The 13,396-nt window shown below is 25.4% G+C and overlaps 1 protein-coding gene across 7 annotated transcripts in view; it reads right to left on the bottom strand.

The window, feature by feature from the left end:
- The window catches only part of LOC114127183 (potassium voltage-gated channel subfamily KQT member 1), a 249,323-nt gene that overhangs the window by 27,950 nt on the left and 207,977 nt on the right, over positions 1-13,396 (bottom strand). For all 7 annotated transcript variants that reach the window (XM_027991354.2, XM_027991355.2, XM_050201410.1 and 4 more), the window contains one exon: positions 12,792-12,882. In XM_027991354.2, coding sequence (XP_027847155.1) covers positions 12,792-12,882 — 91 coding nt within the window. The remainder of the gene's footprint in view (positions 1-12,791; positions 12,883-13,396) is intronic.

Genomic DNA, 13,396 nt, shown 5'->3' with positions numbered 1-13,396 from the left:
GATTAAAATATTTTAATTTAATTTAGGTAGTTTAACGATTTTATAAATCTGAATATCACATTAAATAAAAGTTTTTATCATTTATAAACTAATAGTAATTTTTAGTTCGGCTACTTACAAATTATTTACAATTTAATTTGATTTCAATGTTACCGGAAATGTTGAAAATTCCAAATAAAGGAAGCGAATAATGTAATTTCCTAACGATATCAGGCATGATACACATAACGCAGTAATATTAAATATTTAGAAAAAGTAAAAAAATTATTAAAATATCTTATAAAAACCAGTAAGTTTATTTTTTTTTTTTAATATTTAAATTAAATTTAAGAATTTCAAGTATTACATTCTTTTTGTATAATTACCAGAATAAATAATACATTTGAACCATTTTTTTTTTTTTTTTTTTATGAATTTCAATAACAATAATTTTTATTTTTGCATACCTAGTGATATTTACTATTACAAATTCTAGCTCGCGTGTATACCAGTTTCCACAATAAGTACATCATATTTTCTTTTCGATATTTTAAACAATTTTTGAGCTTGTTTTTCAAGATTTTGTCTGGATTTTTATACGCATTAGGTACCTTTTTTGTTTTCGATGATCGGTTGATCGATTAACCAAATATTTATTTATAGTTATTTTGAAATGTTTAAATTATTAAATTATTTTTTTCCAAATTCTAAGTCGTTAGTACATGGTTTGTTTTTTTAGCTTTCTCGTCTTATTTTGTAGGTTTTAAAATACATTTGCCTCATAAAATGATTGACCAATACCAATATTTAAATTTTATTTCAATTAATTTAAAAGTATGTGTTAAAGATAATAACTACTAGCATTTAATATACAATACATAAATATTACAATAAATAATAAATATATTATGCAATAGCTATGCTGACATTATTCCTGTAGTTAAATATATCTGTATGTGACTGTATAGCCGATACCGGATTTTCAATGCAAGATAGCATTGCCTAATAAATGATATAAATTAGAACAATTTCTAATCAATTATATATTTTATTTTTCGTACAAGGAATTGTCATCATTGCCATAATTGTTAACATTCCAATAACATATATATTCTTATAATTTATTATTCACTAAACATACAAAATTATTTATAAATATGGTCAAAATATAAGTTTTAAAATAAATTCAAAGCTTATATGCCCTAAGCCTCTGCAAGTTTTTCTTTTTAGATTCTGAGTGGAGCGATGAATGTATTGATTTTACAATAATGTGTGTTTTTTTGTGGCTGTAAACACTCTTTGGAGAAGTAAAAATGCTTCGTTTGTAAAAGTGGGAGAGAGGTTTCTGGTAGTAAATTGGATATAGTTGGTATTTTTTTTTTTTTGAGAGGGAGGTGGGGCAGAGTAAAGTAAAGAGGATAAAAATGGTAGAAAATTTTTTTAAAATTATTTTCTATAGTAAATTGTTGGTAAAAAATCTATTTGTTGGGTTAAAATTCTTTAAAATTTAATACAAGAACCACATTAGTTGTTATTATATTTGTACAAAAAAAATTATAAGCGTTTGAAGTTGAAATGTTGACAAAATCGTAAAACATTATTAAGTGTTTTGTAGGTGAAAATTTATAAAAACTTTTCGTTTTATATCCTTAAGTTTTTAAATTTTAATACAAGATTTCCTATAAGTATTTTATATTGAAATTATCAATTATAAAAAAATATGTTGGAAACAGTTATTTTTTATAGACATATGAAGTTCAAATTTGGATGAAATTATTTATTTAAACAATAAATATCGAAGTCAATAATTTGTTTTTATACATTCGTGGGAACTACACAATTTTTTTCACATATTTTATTGTTATGAATCTAATTATACGCAATAACCTTTTTAGATTTATTTTAATATTTTATCTATTTATACTATACGTTTATTTTTACCATTTTACGGTATTTATAAAACGATTATATTAGAGTTAAGAGTTTTATATATTTATATAAATATGGTAAAAAAGTATGTTATTATCATAATTAATAATTAATAAGTAGAGCTCGGATTTTAAAGCCTAAAAAGCAACTAAAAAGCACATGGATTTTATCAAAATGAAAAAAAAACATGATCAAAAATTCAAAACACGAACTAGCTATAAAAATGAATAAAAAAAATTAAAAAAAGAATTTAGATTAAAAAAAAAAGAATTAATTACCATGTATTTCTTTAGATTTGTAGAATTAAAACTGACTCCTATATTGTCCGACGGAAAATTTGTATACATAGAAAACGACTCTCTAAACCCACTGAAGTGATCGGTGCATATATTTTGAAATGGTCTATATCGATGTTATAGGCATACTGACCGTATGATACTGCTTGCTATAATATATAGATCGATAATTTATACGTTTAATACGTATAATAAACAATCCGATAACGAAAGCAATAATAATCCAATACCTATAACGCATTCTGGGTTTTTACGTATCTTATTAATTTAAATTTTTATTATTACTATAGTCGCATAATAAACATATGAAAATTCTACAGCTGAAATTCCCAAAAAAAACATTTACATAAAAAAAAGCCAAAATAAATTGGTTTATTTGGAATCAGAATGACGTGAAACGAATTTATATTTAAAAATTAGATTTCGATTTCATATACAAAAAAAAGAAGCAAATGCTTTAAAATCCGAACCCTACTAATAAGTAATAATATAATACAAATTGTCATAATATCTTATGTATTTTATATAAAAGTCATTAAGCTAGCATAGTTTATACTAGAAGCTAAGTTATTTAAACTTTTTAACTTATTAAAACTAAAATAAATGTTTTTAAGAACTGTGTATATCAAAAAAATATATCACGAATATGAAATATACTTAGTGATAAAGACCGATAGATTGTCTTCGGTCATATTCGTTCTTCGTATATAATAGAATACTATACATTATTGAATTCAAATTTTACATAGCCATAATTGTGACTAATTCTACACCTAATATACAGCAGATCGGTACCCACTTGTTTACATTTTTTTTTAATTTTAAGATATAACAAATTACAGACAAATACAGTTACAATTAATTTCATTCATATATATGAAGTAGGAATATAAAAATTCTTTTTTGAGAATCGATTGTCAAAAAGAAATCATATTATTCATATGAATTATAGGTTAACCACATATATATATATATATATATATAAACTAACAATAAATTATCTTTGGAACATTAATATTATAATCTAAAATTTTCAAAAGACATACGTAAATGTTTCAAATATTTGATTAATTACAAAGGTCTAAATTCAAATGTTATAACTGGGTGGTAAAAATCAAAATTATTATTTTTCCTATAAAAATATTCTGGCAAAGTTTTTGAGAGATATTTAATAATAAAATGTGTAGTAATATAAATAAATTGAATTTTGTGTAAATATCTCGTATCTTATATTCTTATCATTATTGCAAGCGAACGTTTCTATAATAAATGTTCATAATATGATTCTGTTTTGTGGAATTTGAAAAAAAATAATTATTTGTGAAAACAAAATAATTTGCATACAAATGTTATATCATCAAATATGAATATTTCCACAAGTATAATACAGTGGTTTGGTTCACCTTTTTATAATATTATACACGAATAACAATTCGTGTATACATAATTGAGCGAAAAGTACTACGCAAAATCGTTTTCAAAACGAGTGCATTTCAGATCACCGCAGTAGAACCTTATTCATTATAATTTATAAACACACTTTTTTTTTTCAAAAAACATATCCATATGAAATATTTATTACTTAAAATTTTCATTTTATCTTATTTTTTATTCGAATATTTACTAATAATTATTTTTATATTTGAAATATTCATTCACAGCTATGTTCAGTTGGTTGATATTTTTATTATAATACAATTATCTTCATAGGTTAAAAAAATAAAATTGACAAATGCAACGAAAATACGTTCAAATTTGTAAAATTTGTTGCGAACGATTTACCTTTTGTGAACACAATCTGATATCACAATCTGACATCTGATATTTAATATAGGAATTGCTTAAATTATATGTGTTCATATGTGTACTAAATAAGTCTCAACGCTGTTAAGAATATTAAGTTACAAGATACTTTTAAAAATATAGTTCTTTTTAAATGTAATTCATATTTAGCTATTATAAAATTTAAATAATGGTATTGTTTAACCAATTATGCTACTATTATATGGTTCAACATTAAAAACTGAGATGGTCAAATTATTTTTGTTCTATTTTTGTGTTTATGGTAAACTTATGGATAATATATCGATATAGAATATGGTTTATATTTAACTTTTCTAATAAATGTTGAAGATTTTACAATACCGATAGTGAAAACACCGGAAAGAATATTTAAGTGGAGGAGTTAAAATATATATTTTTTTAGATCTATATTAGCTGAGCTCAATGATACTATAACATACTTTATACTATGACACTATGTAGTACCAACAAGCGGTGATATGAATAATTATTTTATTCATTAATTGCCTTCCACTTACTACGGTATTGAACATTGACTATAGGTATTTAAAGTACATTAAGTCGGATACGTTTTCTACATTGATAATTAATTTACCACGCATTCATCATTATATGTTTATATTCGTTTATTCGTATAATATGTTGAATAAATCGGACTTCAAAAAAATTTAAATAATCTATTTTTTTTTTAAATCGTGTACGCAATGATCTTTACGTATGACCTATAAATGATATTCACCACGCACGATAAACGTATAATATAATATAATATCATTGGAGCCCCGTGCGGCGTGCAGTAGATTATGCAGTGGCGAGGTTAATGTGTGCGAGACATATTACACTTATTTTGAATTTTCACAAGTCGTTATACGTACTTACCCAACGTTGTTCAATATGAATAAATGAATCTTGTACTCGAAGCAGAATTTAGATTGCGCGTGTTTAAAATTAAAAGAAATAGGTACATATATTTTACATTAAATTTTTTGCATAATATGTTAAAAATGTATGTATCAGCGTTGCGCGTATAATTATTTAAACGTGACCTTCACACGTACTATTTCCATGAAAATAAACGATAATTAATAAACATGAATATTGAAATGGTAAAGTGATAATACGTATACGTACACAACTCGCTCGTTATTGGGAGGTGCAATTGGATTATTTCGATAATCTTGGTGTTCGTTTTATTTTATTTCATGAAACCCATTCACGTGTTTATGTACGAGACGACAAAGCGTTGCAAACGTTTGCATATGTATGATATATGTGTGTGTGTGTGTGTGTGTGTGTGTGTGTGTGAAAGAGAAAGAGACATGTATACTGAAAGATTATCATTATTCATAATATTACTTGAAGACGGCCGTGGAGCAACGACACGGTTCTAGGTATTCGCCGGTCGTACATTATCTCTTCAAGACTTTTATACTCACTTTAAAAAGAACGAAAAATAAAAAAACACACATGAAAAATGTGAGGAAATATCTACGTTCATAAATCAAAACTGAAAAAAAAACTTGCCTTCACTAGTGTATAGTTCGCATAATTTGCAATGTGGTTTTGTGTGCGAGTATATGCACGGGTGGTTCATGCATGATCTCTGCATACGAAAGCTAACGCGATCCTGCTTTTACCAGCGCACCTATAGAGTTTTTCCATACGCATAATGTCATCGCACACACACACACACATATATGTATGTATACAAACCGGGCAATTCAACGACAATGTTCACTTTCTATTTCGTCCTTTAATCGTGCATTTATTCGAATTTTAAATTCCGGAATTTTTTAAACATGTATAAATAGTAAAAATAGATTGTTTGTTTTTAATATTTCAACCTAGCCTAAACCGAAATCCAAACGAGTGATGTAACTGAGTTTTATTGTAACTATAATGCTTGATAAGTATTCTACAAAAATACACTTAAAAAAATATAGAGACCGTGGTTGTATATAGAACATAAAATACAAGTAATATTTAGTAAAGTACTTATAACTAAGATAGTTTTTGTGAATGCAAACATAAAAATGCGAATAAATGCATAATAAAACGATAAAACGGAAATGATCACTTTAGGTGATTTAACCAGTATAAAGGTAGATGCATACAAACTGTCCGAAAACCCTTCTGACAGATGTTACAATTTCTCACGGGTTTTTTCTTCAACTCCTATTCGTAAGTCAGTGCGTATAATATTATCGCATATACAGCGCTTAGTAAGAACAGGCGATTTGCTTGACCTTAGTATATATTTCTATTTAAAAACTCGACGAATCTTATTGGGCACGATTTTGAAAATATTTGAATATTTAGACTTCTATCATGTACTATCGTTTAGCCTTTTTTCTATCCGTATTGTAATGGTACAGCTATTGCTGTAATTTTTAATCATAAACGATATATGTTTCTTATCTATTAGCTAGTTATATACATCCACGTCAGCAATGCTTATTAGTTATTAAGACGCGTCGATTATGACTTCAAACCGTTTTAGAAGTGTTGCTTGTAGATCTGCTAAATAAATTCAGTCGCATTTAAACTAAACGGCTGCTTGAGTTAAAACTGGAAGATTACAACGAATCAGACTAAAACGCATTCAATTGAATTTCATGCTCAATTGCAGCTTTTTTCCATCTCTTTGACTAAATAAGAACTTTATATACTCGAACCCATCACTAAAGTATTTTATAGGTGTGACATTTAAAAAAAGATCAACTATACCAAACTAAATCGAAAGAAAGTTAATATTATTAATTTATATTCGCCTTTGCCTTCTGCAAAAACATCTTAAAATGTTTATTAGCCCAAATCTAGTGAAGAACCAACGTTTCACAACCATCTCTATAATATAATTATATTTATCTACTGTAAATGATGGAGTCACAAAGCCCCATTTAAAAATTCCAATCTAAGCTAATCTAACAATTCCTGAAAATAATATCCTCCGTTGTCTTAAACTAAATTACCCAGAGATTTATTAAGTAAAAAAAAAAAAAAAATATAAATAAAAATACTGAGGTACTGTTGATGAATTGTTCTTTTTCTGTCTCGATCCGTTTATATTTATTAACAGTTGTTATAAGACTTGGAATAAATTGTTATGAACTTTAAAGAGCGCAAGCGTACTACATTTATCTAAATAGCTTTCGTTACCTATTATATTTCTATTTTAATTTGTTTGAATGCTTGACATATTAAATAAAAATTCAAATCATTCTTAGAGTAAACAAGAATCATAATAAAAAAATAAAAAATATATTCTGTAAAATCGTAAAAAAAATGTACACAAACTAGCTCTACTTATTATATTATGCTATGTAAATATTCATAATTCGGTGGTAATCGATTTGGAATAAAATATTTTAGAAGCATACTCATGAATCCAACTCGCTGAACAAAAAAATTGTATTTTATACAAAAAAATCCAATAATTATTCTCGAGTGATTTGAAATGCATGGTGTGTACAAACGGTTCTAAGTGGCGCATAAAAGCTCTCAAAAGTGCACAGCAATAACACAAATAAATCACTTATATGAGAACTGGGAATAACACAATGTATTTTCTTTATGATGGTAGGTATATATATATATCTCCAGAGAAAAGTAATTTTGCACTGTAATGTATCTTAATGCCTTAATAGACATTTTATACGAATGGAAAAATCTAGAAACGTAGTATTTTAGTTATTGCCTACGTGCTATGTCTTACATACAATAAACTATAAACAACGTTACAATAATTTTATTTATTATCATTTTCAATACCTTTAATAGTGTTTAAAAAATGTTTTTTTGATTATGTTTAATATATCAGTATACAAAATGGTCGTTACACATTTTAACTCAGAAATTTCAGTGTTAGAAATATAATATACTTAATAGCGGTAGGTACCTACATTATATTATATTATTATATTTTATATAACCATAGGTAGTATAATCTAATCCAAGTAAACATATTTACTCTTTATAGTATATTATATTTATTTATATTTATATAAGTGACTGTTTATGTCAGCTACACTGTTACACTGTTACAGATGTGTGGAATTTATGTACCTATTACCTATACGACTTAAAAAATACACCCAGATAGTTATAATTGTATTTAACTATGTTAGTATTATATTTATCTAATTTGTCTGAAATATTTAAAGAATAAAGTTTCATGAACTTAAAAAACATTCTATTTTATATATGGACTAAGAGTTTTAAAAGAATGTAATATTGATGAAGTATATGTTCATGTTAAATGTCATCACATTTTAACAGATTCAATCTGTTGATTGTATGATGAATATTATGCGCAGCATTAGCTAGTATAATAGACAATTGAATTTGTTTTTATAAATTATATAATGACATGCTAAATAACATAGTAGTAATTTAAAACGTTACCAACGCCCCAAGCCTGCCACAACTGTTTTGCTAAGTTACTTTGAATGTATGACAGTGAAAAGAGCTTTTAAAAGTCTATGACATGACATAAAACGGAATCTAAGTTTTTTAGAAGCCAAAGTTAAAAACCAATTCACCGGTATAACTTAATTGCGTCTAAAAAAAAGCAATCATAAAGTCTTCAGAAACGCCCTTTCCTGCGTCTGTCATGTTGAAACGACATAACCTTTTATATATTTTTTTACTTTTATGACATACAATGTTGTTCATTTTTTTCTCAGGAAGATCCGTCAAGTATAAATGTACACATGTATTCTAGTTATACTAGTGTTTAAAAAAAAAATTGTATCGTTTTATTTGACTAGGCATTAAATATATATATCATAAATATAGTACATACTTGTACATGTATGTATCTATTTATATATTTATACAATTCCGTACAATTATCATTAATTAAAATATGTATACATTTAAAATAACGAAATAACAAATTTTACTATTTTTTTTAAATATATTGAGAGAATAATAAAAGTTAGTTTATTATAAAGGAATTTAATTGAGAAAACGAAATAAAATTGAATTATTTTTAAATCAACTAATAATATAGTTATTGTTGTTTTACATATTATTTATTTGATGGATCATCAATTTAAAATTTAGTTGACATTCGACTTTTTCATTAAATTAATTTTGATAAAACGAACCTATATATCGGGGATGGCCAAATTGCGGCTCTCGTCATAATCAGATGTAGCTCGCGTCTTATTTATAAAATGAAAATTTACTTACTAATGTTATACATTTTAATTTTTTGATAAGTGTTTATTAAAATTTATCAAATTATATAAAATGTATTTATAATTATTTTGGCTCTTGGCATAATTGTGTTATTCCATGTGGCTCGATAACACGTTAATGTTGGCCACCTCTACTATATAGAATCGTAGTATATTTGGCCTAAAATGATACGCTTAGGCAAATTAATATAACATAATTGACATTTACATACAATATTGATACAACATATCATACGTGACTTGTGCAGCGGTGGGAGCTTATAGAATTTAGATATTATAACATAAATAATTATCTACCAGGAAAATGGTATTTTTTTCTTGCAAGAAATTCTTACAACACGTATTAGAAAATAAACTAAAAATCAATCACTGTAAGACAAAAAAATATGGTCAAAGTGGACGCATTATGTTACAGTACAGTTCTGGTATATTAGTCAATTATATATATTTAATTGTATATTGCATATTATATTTAATATATTATAAATAGGGTCTAAAAAATTAAATGTTTAGGTTCTCAAAAATCTCAGTTATGTTTGACTATATATTTTATTAAAATGTATTCCATGGTCAAAAAATGTAAATCCTAAAATATAAATAAGACAAAATGCGATGTATATGTTTTGAATAATATTTCAAATATGTTTTATCTCTCTATGAATATTTTTGAAAATATAAATAATAAATTATATGGAACGTTAAGAAGTCTTAAAAGAAATTCATAGGAAAATCACTATGTAGTATGTACATTTTTGTTTAGTATTAAAAATGTATTTCAAAGTAAATCAGTTTCTATAACTATTAAATGAAATATTAATAAATACTCGGCATACAAATTATAAAATAATTTATTATAATATTAAATAAAGCAAATGTTGTTTGTTTTTATTAAAATTTTGTATTTGGAAATTTAATTACACGCATAGATATATGTTATTATATTTATTAAGAAAGATATAATATTACCGTTTTTTTTTTCAATGTACGAGTATGTTGTTGATTATATATTTTTTAACTTCGTTACTAAATTTGAAAATTTAATACAAGTTAAGTTCCTCATAAGTTGTTCATACATCTATTACAAAAAAACCGAAAATATGTATTATTTAAAAACTTCAGACACCATAAATTAATTTTAAAATAATAAATAGTTTTGTCAGTGGACTGTTTGCTTTGTTTGAGATTTCGGTCAAATACATAAGGCTTAGTGTAATTAACGACATTATACAATTAACAAATGTATGCTATAAATAATTATGGTTCGGTTTTAGTACTTTTTAAATAATTTATTGTAAGACCGAGAAAACGATTTTTATTTACAGTTGGTTTATGTCAGTAATCCGTTCATCTTGAGTAATAAACTAATAATTGGCTGGTTTTTTTTATTCATATTTAAATGAAAATAAAATAAAATGATGAAATTGAAAATTTTATTCTCTTAAGGGGTTGTTAAAAATTATCTTTTTAACTTTTCTCTCGTACAACATTTTGGATCATTTAATAAACTAAAAACTTGTGATCATTTGTGGAGCACCATAAAATTTAATATTAGGTACTAAAGAATATAAAAATATATCTTATATTAATATTTAAAGAAAAACTTAAAAATCGAAGACATTAACAATAAAAAAAAGTTGAAATGATATTGATCAATGAATTTTAAACACTTCAATCGGATTAACTGCAGAGTTGTGAGAAATTTTAAAATTAGAATATTGAAATTTGAATACTTCTGAAAAGTATGGTGTTTTCAATAAATGTCACCTATGTGCTGCCATTCTTTTTTTTTTAATAAAAATACATTAAAACGTATTATGCTAGTCATTTTAGACAGATGTCAATAACCAGTATTAGAAGATATTTAATAAAAATGGATTTTAAAATAAAATATTGGAACAAAATTAAACTTGTCAACAATACAATAAAATAATATGACATAATATTATTTTTGAACAATGACCAGACCATTTTGGTTATTTAAAATAAAATGAATTATAAAATGTATAATATAAAGTAATATAATAAATAAAAATTATGATTTACATGTAAACCGTTTTATTATCTTTCATAAGCTTTTTTTTCTATTTCAAATCATATTAGTAATTATATGTTTATATCAAAAATTGAAAAATCATAAACCTAATACCCAAATTGCTATAAATAATTATCAAAAGACTTTCATTGGAAAATAAAACGAAGAATAAAATGTCAGTAATTTAATTTCATCTTGAGATGACTCTCTGGTAGACCAGTACCTTTATTATTACTTAGGTTAGGAAGGTATTGGGACTTTTTGCGTCTTTAATATAACCCCTGAGACACGTCGTCCGCGACTTTTGCGGCCATTTTCGTACAGTTGGCAGATTTTATATTCTATAGGGAATTGATGACATTCAATACATACACATATTTTATATACAATATATTATATGATATGAAATTGTTGTAAAAATATGTGGAAAAATTAATTTTCTTTTAGTGAATAAGGAAAAACTAAATATAATTGCAAAACAGCTCTATTCGATAGATCACAAATATGTAAATAATATATATTGAACTGGAAACATTTCATTATCAGACGCAATTTACATATTCTTTCAGTCTTATATATTGTTAATTTTGATTCAAAGGACAATGAGCGCACGTATGTGAGTATGTGCTTATAATATATATATATACTTTTGAAACATTAATGAATACTAAAGTGCAAAATTTTTAATTACGGCGTAAAAAAAATAAAGTGCCGGTTGAAAACAATTGACAGAATACTGTGTTTATTATATATAAGGTATCTACTAACTATTTACAATTAAAGCAAAAAAAATATTAAATTTAAAAATTCATCATATATTATGCAGACTGCTGAAATCCAAATGAAAATTTGCTATACAGTCAAACTATTTTTCGAAGTTTATAAGACTATAATTAGAAATAATAATAATTAAAAAAAAAATCATCCACGTCAATTATTCTAAAGTGATTTCCAAAGAAAAATTAATGTGAAATAATTTAAATGGTTTTTAAATATTTCGAAATATTTTATCTTTTTGTATGAAATAAATATCCGAATGACCCTACAGACAATCGATTTTCAACTAAAATGTTTTGAGAGGTAATGAAATTACGTGGCTGTTGGTGGTGTTTAACATTTTTTTTTTTTACAGTCAGGTTTAATAGGATTCAATTTCTTTATACGCATACATACATATATCTTATCTAACCATAAACAATGTATGTAAATAATATTACATGGTCTGTGCTCTAGTTTTTTGTTCTACTATGAATTTCGTTAGAAACGGATGGCAAATGTTGTATATTATTTATATTGTATTATGTGTTATCGCCTAAGCGTTATTCGCTAAATCGAGAAGTTTTACTCTACCTAATAATAATATTCACAACACGTATCATGCGGTTGCGTGTGGAAAACAAACAATAAATTACTCACACATTATAGAAATATATATTTTCTGATACATTATCAAGCAGAACAATTTCAGTTGTATCAACATTGTAAAATCTGATTTATATTAATTATTATCGGGTTCTAAAATAAAAGATAAAATATTCAAATACGTACCATCCAAAATAGAGTTTCGTTCGCAAACCCGGAATACTCGTCGATCGTTGATAGCACACTGAATATCAGGCACACCAATACGACCATGAACCTGTAATGGAAAAATAATTCATTAGATTTCATGCTATGAAAATGATGATCTAACACCTAATCAGTAATCTCGTTAAAGTAACGTGTCTCTGAAAAAAAATATTAATATCTTCAGGACGTTAATACAAATGTATGAATCGAAATATAACATATACACTTTATATGCACATACCAATAAGCATGTAATTATTAGAAAAACTCGTCACGTAGACGATTTTGATTCATATTTTGATGTGCATGCGCACACATCAGACGATATGAACGTTGCATTATTACTACACGAATATAATAATTCGGTCGATATCGGCACGAAATTTTAAAATAAACAAACCCGTGTGGTTCTGATTTTTGCGCATAATGAGTTTTTAAGTAAACACTTTATGGGTGATTATATTAAAACCTAGTTTATTTTTGATCGTGTTTGTTTGCAAGTTGTTGTCACAAAATGCTGATTGAAAATCATAATGGCGGTTTACTTTAACGGTGGTTAGGTTAACTTAAACGTGATTTTCACC

The sequence above is a fragment of the Aphis gossypii genome, chromosome 1 (genome assembly GCF_020184175.1).
Source record: "Aphis gossypii isolate Hap1 chromosome 1, ASM2018417v2, whole genome shotgun sequence".
Taxonomy (NCBI): Eukaryota; Metazoa; Arthropoda; class Insecta; order Hemiptera; family Aphididae; genus Aphis; species Aphis gossypii.
This window is presented reverse-complemented; position numbering and strand designations above follow the sequence as displayed.